At 43.2% G+C, this 9,658-nt stretch overlaps 1 protein-coding gene across 1 annotated transcript; it reads left to right on the forward strand.

The window, feature by feature from the left end:
- The first annotated feature begins 6,007 nt into the window (after positions 1-6,007).
- On the forward strand, positions 6,008-8,706 carry LOC115396700 (E3 ubiquitin/ISG15 ligase TRIM25-like). Its single transcript, XM_030102694.1, has 5 exons — positions 6,008-6,627; positions 6,896-7,004; positions 8,117-8,350; positions 8,433-8,455; positions 8,535-8,706. The coding sequence occupies exons 1-5, from the start codon at positions 6,032-6,034 to the stop codon at positions 8,704-8,706; spliced, it is 1,134 nt and encodes a 377-aa protein (XP_029958554.1). The 5' UTR covers positions 6,008-6,031.
- The last annotated feature ends 952 nt before the right edge of the window (positions 8,707-9,658 follow it).

A 9,658-nucleotide genomic window follows, 5' to 3' on the forward strand; every position in this document is an offset into this window, starting at 1 on the left:
GAACAAAAGAAATATGGGCAATAAACTGGCTGGATGAGATAAAAAAAAAATCAAACATTATTTGAGTGAATATCAGGAACAGCTCAATCAAATTCTACATGGGAAAAGTGTGGGAGCTACGAGGTTCTTAAATGGTTGTTTATAGCATGCTGTGGAGGGTTCTCCACTTATGGTAGCATCATATAAAGAAAAAAAATTAGATGAATCAAAAATACTAAAATCAGACCTGATCCGACACTGCCAATTCAATCATGACATCCCGAGAGAGAGAGAGGGAGAGGGAGAGAAAGAGAGAGCGAGAGAGCAAGCACATTTCAGTCAATCTCTCCTGAACTTCTCTTTAAGGACACCAAAGTCACGTCAACATCTGCTTTCTTTCCATATTACTAACAAAGCACAAGACTGAAGTGACACATCAGTCAAAAAAAGCCAAAAGGGAGGTCAGGGTTTATGTCAATGAGCACTTGACAGATAAAAAAAGTAGAAATGGACCATAAGAAAAAGCTGAGAGACAATACTGTCATGGTGTTTTCCTTGTGTTTGAGCTCTGCTCCAATTTCATGTTTTGTGTTCCTTAATATTTCCTGATTCTGTTGGCTTCTGTTCCTAGTTTGAGCCCAAATGGTGCTTTGCGTCCTCGGCCTGGTTCGGTTCCTTTCTTCTCTGATTGTTGTCAGCTGTGTCTTCTTTATGACTGTATTCATGATTCATGGTTTATGTTTGTGCTGGACGGTGACTCCTCTCATGTCCTCCTCCGTGCTGCATGACTGTCCTGATCCTCGTCAGCTGTGAGGGGTTATTGTTGCCTCTCCCTGCTGTGGAAGTGTTTATTCAGCAGTTTTTTTTCCTGTGGTAGTTCATCTCTCTTGTCAACTACAGCTATGGTCTCATTCAAGTGCTCCAGTTTCCTGTTTGCTTCGTGTTTCCTGTTCTCATATGCCACTGAGCTGCGCTTGCCTGTGACACCTCTGAATTGAGCACATACGGTTTTTGCTTTTCACAGATTAAGAATCTATAACTTGGAATTAATAATCACCTTTTTTACAGTACAGTTTATAAAAGGTGTGTTCTTCTACAGAGAAAAACAAGGAACACATTTGTCAGAGCCAAACTTTCGTTATCTGGAATCAACTAACTCAAATACCTTGAGTTAAATTAGCTAAGCACAAAAATGTGGTGCTGTGGATGACTTTTTTTTTTCTGAAAATAGTTTCTATAATGATTTTAAAGCAGAGGATGTAGGGGAGAGTGGGGTAATTTGTGCCAAGGGGCAAGTAGTGCCACCCCTATTATTTAGAAAACCATAGTAGTTTTTGGTCATGTGACCACATATTTTTGAAGAGGCGTCCATTCCGCTCATCTTGCAAAAAAGGGAGACACATGGCTTGAGAGGTGAGCACATTTAAGTTCAAAAAACATTTTTTTGCCCCCCAAAGTAAAATTTCCATGGTTAAGGTTTTTTGATTGCTGTGTTTGAACAATTATAGAAAGCTTTGAAAACATTTCACACATGTTTTACTGCTTTAGTAAGCTACATCATGAGTCTATACAGTTAACATGATGCTAGCTCAGAACAGCTGTGAGATGCATTTTTTTCAAAATGGTGGGCCTGGGGTAATTTGTGCCAAAGGACCTGGGTTAAGTTGTGCCACTACCCAACTTATGATTATTTACTATATATTATTTTATTGTTATTGTACATCTTATTCTTCCATTTGATCACTAAAACGATGTGTCGTTCTTAATTTCAGATCAAAATCCATCATGTCACGCAGATACAAAAGGAAGACAGACAGGGTTCCAACTTTTCAAAGTTTCTGAAGCAAAGTTATGAGGCCTGTTGATGGAAAGTCCATCTTCACATTTAGAGAGAATGATGAAGAAGTCATCCCTCAAGGTGATGTGCTTAAAAAATTTCCCACACCATAAAAGCGTGGTGATAGAGCCAGAAGGGAGCGCAAGTTCATATTCCACTGCAGCAGTGACAAGTGGAATGTCCAGTAGTAAGTTGAATCTGTGAAGATATTCGGATGCAGATGCAGTTAGGTGCTCATTTTTTATTTTTATTTTGTTCTTAACATGTGTTCATGTGGCACTAGGCCTTGTTGAAGCAAATTGGCCTTTGATTTGTCTTGTTTTTATCTAGCATTATCATTTTCGATATTAAAATGATCTTTTTTACTTCAGTTGTCAGTGGCACAATTTACCCCAGTGTATTCTGACTAATGGCACAATTTACCCCGCACTTGGGGTAAGTTGTGCCACAAAACCACTTTTTTTTTTCCAAAGCTATATTTCTCACACAGTTTATTTAAGATCCAAAGTGATTGCTCCCAGGGATGCACAACATCCTAAACTATATGAACATATTTTAGTTGCAGGCATTCCTGTAATCCCCTTGTGTGAAAGTCACTTTAAGTAAAAATTGGCACTACTTACCCCACTCTCCCCTACTGGAAATGAGTTTCAGAAACTTGATTCAGATGATTTCACGTTACATGTGTAGTGGCTATTTGTCTTAAATGCAACAAAATTCAAAAATCAAAACTCAAACTTCAAACTGCCACTGGTGCACCGGGTCGTGGTTTACGCAGGCGAAAGAAAGCATAGTCCAACAAAATTCCAGTGAGGTTTGTCATGGTTTATTCTCCAAGGCAAGCAAACAATTGGAGCGATCACTTCCTGCTGCTTCTCTCGCTGTGGTAAAAAACCATAGCCTCACCCAGGTGCACCCTGATCCTCTACCTGCAACCTCCCTAAATAACCTCCAAGTGCAGGTGGTACCAATTAACTCTACAAAAGCAAGCCTAACAGAAAATAATGTGTCAATTACCCAAACCAAACATGCAAAATAAACAAACAATAAATCTAAACAAAATAAACACTATATGAAATAACACAAACAAAAAATAAATAAGAAAATATTCAAAAAATACTCAAAGACTAATAAATAGCTCCAACAACATGTTTAAAGGTGCAGTAGGCAGGATTCAGCATCTCCGCCATCTTGCTTAGGATTACCTAAGTAAGCACAGCCAAACCTGTCCTGTTTTCTCTGACATCACGCCCTTACGCAAGGTAAGCCTCTTCCACAAGAACGTGCAACGAACGCCTCTCGACCAATCACGGTTAGAGCCTCAGGGCTCTTCTGATTGGTCAAAGATACCTGGAGCTGTGGAGATTCCTTTTCAGCTCAGAACAGAGACAGATGGAAACGCTGCGCCCTTGCGGTAGTGCAATTATGCTACACTCCTAAAGGATTATCAATGGGTACTCTAACATTTAATCCAAAGAAAACACAGAAAAATTAGCATTGACTAGCAAAATCCTGCCTACAGCACCTTTAAGTAGAAGCTTCTATAATAATTTTGTCAGAATTAAAGACTATTTAGATTAACTGTTCAATTTATATTTAATCCCACTTTAAAATTAGAATAAACGGGCCACTTTATTCAGAATTAAGTTTAGTTATTCAGAATTAAGTATAATTCTGAATAAGCATTTAATTTGGAATCAGGTGTTCACATTGTCATTTTAAAGCAGAATTAACTTTAATTCACAATTAAACAGGAATTGAAAGTCTCATGTAAACATGGGGTAGAAAGAAGTCAGTCACTGAGTATTTAAAGACATATGTGGTTGTTATAATGAATGGTAAGCGGCTGAAATTAGTGACTCTTGTCTGTTTGCTGTTGAAACTGTAGAGAGCTGAACAACTACATCTGCTGGAGTTCTTGAGCTAATGCAGATCAGAATCAACAGTTCCCACTGTCAATTTCTTTTCACATTTTTATGGATCTCTGCCCACTAATCGTTTTGTTTTCTCCTCTCAGCATAATGTCACCACCAACAAACAAACAAACAAACAAACAAACAAACAAACAAACAAACAAAAAAGAAAACAAGAAATAGTAGGCCACTGAATACTGATTTTTGAACGTTTTTATTTTTGCACAATATGTTACTATAATGTCTGCATTAGTCTGTGTTGTAACATATTCATTGATTTTTTTAATTTATTTATTTATTAAAGATGGTTGGGGAGCAGATTCATTGTCAGTAAACTAATTTCTGGATTTCAATCATTTAGAAGTATTTTTACAAATTCACCGTGATGGTTTTACTTTCAGATAGATCTTCTTCACTAATCCGAAACCAGTTCAGTTTTTGATGCTGTGTTTTGTGTCACTGAAATGCAGTAATCGAGAGCGACTAAACCACAAACTCCGGGCAGATCGATTGCCGCCCAAAGCCCGGTCCAACATGTCGAACCCGCGTGGCGTTCAAAACTATCGTAAAAAAGAGAATTCAGCGGCTCGATCACTGATGTGGTCTTTGGAAAAACGGCTCTGAAGTGAATGACCGAGCCGCCGTGAAGGCATCGTTTCCTCCACATCTTCGAGCTGTCATCAGTCAGCAGCAGGGCCGGCCGAGCGCTATTACTGACCCCGGCAGCCTCCGGTGTGACCTGCTGGCAGCTGCCGCTCCTGCCAGTAGTTGCCAGTAATTTACTGACCTCCCTTCTTCCGTCGTGCCAGTTTTGCTGTCCCCTCACCTCACAAGTCAGTACAGCCATAGACCGCCAGTGTTCAATTTTCCACCATATTGAAGCCCCCTGCAGGCAGAAGTCAGTAACTACAGGTCAGCTCCATTCAACCCTATGGGTGAGCAGCCACTGAAGCCCCCTGCAGGCAGAGGTCAGTAACTACAGGTCAGGCCAGCTCCATTCAACCCTATGGGTGAGCAGCCGCTGAAGCCCCCTGCAGGCAGAGGTCAGTAACTACAGGTCAGGTCAGCTCCATTCAACCCAATGGGTTAGGGCCGCTGAAGCCCCCTGCAGGCAGAGGTCAGTAACTACAGGTCCGCTCCATTCAACCCTATGGGTGAGCAGCTACTGAAGCCCCCTGCAGGCAGAGGTCAGTAACTACAGGTCAGGTCAGCTCCATTCAACCCAATGGGTTAGGGCCTGTAGTTACTGACCTCTGCCTGCACGGGGCTTCAATATGGTGGAAAATTGAACACTGGCGGTCTATGGCTGTACTGACCTGTGAGGTGAGGGGACAGCAAAACTGGCACGATGTAAGAAGGGAGGTCAGTAAATTACTGGCAACTACTGGCAGGAGCGGCAGCTGCCAGCAGAACTGGCTGGACGGAACGGGAGAGGTCAGTACAGTACTGGCAACTACTGGCAGGAGCGGCAGCTGCCAGCAGGTCACACTGGAGGCTGCCGGGGTCAGTAATCGCGCCTGCTGTCTCTCTCAGTCAGTCTCTTCGTCCGCCGCTCGGTGTCATCTCATCCAGAAACATCCTGCCTCCAACCTCCAGAAAGGAAATCAGAAACATATTCCTAATCCAGGTAAGAAATGATCTTTCTCGTCTTGTCATTGATAACTGTGGGCAGGAGGAGATTAATGTACCAAGTGCTATAGTGAGCTGATGATGGACAGTTAATGACTTGTTTATCGATAAACAATAAATTTCTCAAACTGATGTAAACAACACAGCAGGCTGGCAGGTTATCTCCATGTTATCAGCTTTAAGAGGAGGGGTGACGGCAGCTAGGCCTGCTCTGGTTTATCTCCACTTTGACTCTGTATCAAAGTTCTGAAATTGCCATAATACTGTTCAATAATGTTTGGAATTGTTTTAATTCCTTGAGCCTAAAAAAAAAAACCACTTGTTTTTCTACAACGTCTTCAAGGTCCACTTGTCAGTGGTTACTAGTGCCAGTTCTACAATCAGCAAGTTGTAACTACACTAAAGAATTCAGTTTCACAGTCATCACTGTTTCTGCTTCATTACTGTGAAGAATCTCAGAATGAGTTTTACTGATGATCTTTCCTTCATTTCATCAGGTTGTCATCAACCCGTCAAAGCTGCACGTGGAGAAACCAGCAGTCGTCTTTCTTCCCCTCCTCTCCATCCTTCTCCTGGTTACTTCACCTTTCCCTCTTTTCTCCTCGCCTCTCCACCCTCTGTTTCCTGCGTCCGCCTCCCTTCTCTGGCCGGGCCTGGACAGACCGGAGGTGACATGGCCTCAGCTCAGCCGGAGCAGTCCAGGGTCCTGCAGGACGAGCTTACCTGCACCGTGTGCCTGGACCTGTACCGGGACCCACACTTGCTCCCGTGTGGACACAGTTTTTGTAAAACCTGCCTTGATCGCCTGAAGCGGCAAGCGAACCGAGGCCGTTTACACTGTCCCGAGTGCCGCGACAGCCACCGGTGCGACACCGCCTTCCAGAAGAACTTCAAACTCGCCAACATCGCGGACGACTATCGTGTCAACACCACTGCTTTAAGCTCTCGGGAGCTGCTGTCGTCTTCTCTGAGTGCCGCCGGTGTGTCAGCTGTTCCATGTGACTACTGCCTTGCAGTGGCCACCGAGACGCCGGGCGTCAGCACCGCCGAGGAAGGAGCCTCTGCTGCTTCTGACTCCCAGGAAGCTTCTGCCGCTGCCTCTGTCGCACCAATGCTCGCTGTCAGGTCGTGCCTGAAGTGTGAGGTGTCCATGTGCCAGGAGCATGTGATGCCACATCTGGAGCTGCCGGCGTTTCGCCAACATCCCCTCATCGAACCACTGAATGACTTCTGGAAAAGGAGGTGCCCCACGCATGATGAGATCTTCAGGTAGGAGACCAGTTTGAAGGCTCTGATCGTTTTTAGAAAGACTTTATATAAAGTTTTTATAACGCCACCAGTGGCTCGCAGCCTTTTTTCCAACCTTTGAGGAGCCAAAGCTTTTTCCATACCCAAGTAACTCTCACATGATTTCTGCACTGTGTATTTTGAATTTCCCTCACCTAATTCGTGATTGCATTACTGTAGATACTTGATAAGATTCTCCTCACCCATGTTTTTAAAATAAATTGTTAAATGTATTATTTGCATGCTGCAGGTACTACCGCATGGATGACAGGAAGTGTTTGTGCAAAGCTTGCATCACTGAGGGACGACAGGTTGGACACACAGTCAAGGCCCCGTACAGTGCAACTAAAGACCTGCAGGTACATTTTCATTTTGACCTGCAGTGATCCTTCACATTCTGAGTTCATTCCTAATTTTGAAATGACGACTCCGTTTCTTACATAGTCATGGTCATAGTCACAAGAGGTCTTGTGTTGTTGGAAACAGTGTTTGTTACTTCAAAACCAATGACAACAGCCTGAAACAATCATGCTGAAACTTGAAGCTAAGATGTTGTGTTTTTTTTTGTTAATTATATCCACCTCTTTTTTTTTTGGATTCCTGAGGAATGACTGTTAAATAAAAATTCACAGGTTACAATCACAACAGCAATTAAAAAATGAACAAGTTGCTAAAATCCCTAAAAGTTACTCAAAATTATTGAAGGAGTTTGTTTTGTTTCCATCAGTTTCCACAGCGTAGCTGTTTCTCTTTCTGTCGCTCATGAATTTAGTCGTACCCTTCCACAACTCATGATGTTGTTTTGCTTCAGCTTTCCCTCCACTTTCTGTTCATGTTACTTTGGGAGCCTCAGTCTCCTCTTCAGCTCAGGTTTTACACATCCCAGCTCCTCCACTGGGCTTGGTCGTTGCTAAAATGAACTTAAACTGTGCAAAAAGATGTTTATTTTCATTTTGAAGAAGTTCTATTGTTCCATGTTTCTGACAAGGCAGTCCGAATACTAAATAATCCAATCACATGTTTACTCTTACTCTTTTCTGGGATGTCATTCCTGCAGATGTGGCCGGCAGGTCACATATGTTTGATACTCGAAAGAGGAAAAATCTGCACCATTTCTTCTTCATATTGATCAGGGCTTTCCGGGTGAGCAGCTCCACAAACTGTAGATAAAGTACACCCTGGTGGAGAAGAACCTGCAGGAACAGAAAGAGAAGGAGGGACAGATTAAGGTACAGTGTCTCATTCAGTTCAGGTTGATCACATGCTGGCTGCAGGACTGAAAGACTGAAAGCTTTCTGAAACCAAAGTATCACTTTTGAAACACAACAGTAGTGTTCCTGATCTTTTCAGCACCATGGACAGTAACCGAAGACGCTTGGGACGCTCTGTACTTTGGCAGAGCTATAAAGATAGAAAAACAAGTAGTTTTTAACATAGAACATAAAGCTTGTTTCTGTACTTTTCCCTGTAGAAGTTTAAGAACTACTGTGAGCAGCGTTTCATCAAACTTGGAGAAGAGATAAAGGCCAAGATGGTCCTCTTCATATCCAGACTGCAAGAAGCACTGCGGTTCTTTGAGGCCGAGTCAGGCCTGGTGATCCAGAAGAACATCTCCAGGATCTCTGAGGACCTGACGCGCCTCCGGGAGGCCCGCTGCAGTCTGGAGGCCCTCATGCAGGAAAACGATCCGTTCCGCTTCATCGAGGTGAGAATGCAGCACGGGCCAGGAATCACTCGCATGTCATGTAACTGATAGAGCGTCACCACATCTGCTTCTCTCTCTGCAGGCATACCAGACGACGGGGATACAGTGAGTGCTTGTTTTAATGCCAATATCAGTGCTGCGTCAGGCCACAGAGCGTTTGTCAGAGTTTTTGTGTGTGTTTTAGGTGCTGCACAGAGCTGACAAAACCCGTGTTCGACCCAGAAAATGTTAACATGCAGAGGATCTTTTTAAGATTGTCTATGGACTGGTACGTCAAGACGTTTTTGGAGGTGGAGCTGGCCCATCACTTCAAAGCTGCCATCATTTCCCTGTGTAAGAACCTCCGAGTCATTTAGTCAGAAGTGTGAGACGTGACATGTAAACTGTGCCAAAGCTGTGACTGAATGATTGGCTCGCCTCTGCTGCTCATCCCACAAATGCATGTACCATGCAAATGTGAAAGAGCTTTGCTGCAACAAAGAGATCATCGGAGAAACACATATTTTGCTTTTTTCAAGTAGTTCTTGTGTCTTTTCAGTAAATCGATATCAGCAAATCCGTTGTAGTGTAGAGCATGTCAACGATGCAGAATCTGAAAGATGGAACTATTAAAACTCCAAAGCTCCAGAGGTTTGAAATGAATTCTGTCCCTTCATCAGGTCAGACTTTTAATCCTGAAGAGATGGAGGAGCAGGACAACACTGAGGCCAACAATGTTGATGTTGATGATAATAATAATGATGATGACGGACGTGTGGAGGAAGAGGAGGAAGAGGACGAGGAGGAGGAGGAAGAGGAAGAGGACGAGGACGAAGAAGAGGAGGAAGAGGACGAGGAGAGAGACACCTTTGACTGAGGATGCGTTTCGTTTTGTGTAATTTTTCACCAGATAAAGCTCTTTGAATGTAATCTCTCACTGTCCGTGATTGCAGCGGGTTGCAGCTCGTCACCTGAACGTCTCACATGCAGGTAAAAGCAGATGGAAACTTGAGTCAGTGGTGGCCGACAGCCCCGAGACGCAGACTGAGGAGTTCACAGGTTCAATTCCCAAACCAGACATTCCACCACTGAGGTAAACCACTGTGAAGGTGCTTTCTATGAAAAGACTTTAACTGTATACAGTGGTCATTTTGAATGTATGATGGCAGAATGTGACTGGAGGGAACTTGAGCGTCACCTTTTGCATGTCAGGTATGAGAGATTTTCGAACACGTCCCTTGAAGAAAGTCAAATTTGAGAGAGGGAAAATTAGGGAACTGCTTGACAGTGGTTTCAAATCTGAAGGTAGTAAAACAAATAGGATACAAG

Source organism: Salarias fasciatus, chromosome 2 (genome assembly GCF_902148845.1).
Source record: "Salarias fasciatus chromosome 2, fSalaFa1.1, whole genome shotgun sequence".
Lineage (NCBI taxonomy): Eukaryota > Metazoa > Chordata > Actinopteri > Blenniiformes > Blenniidae > Salarias > Salarias fasciatus.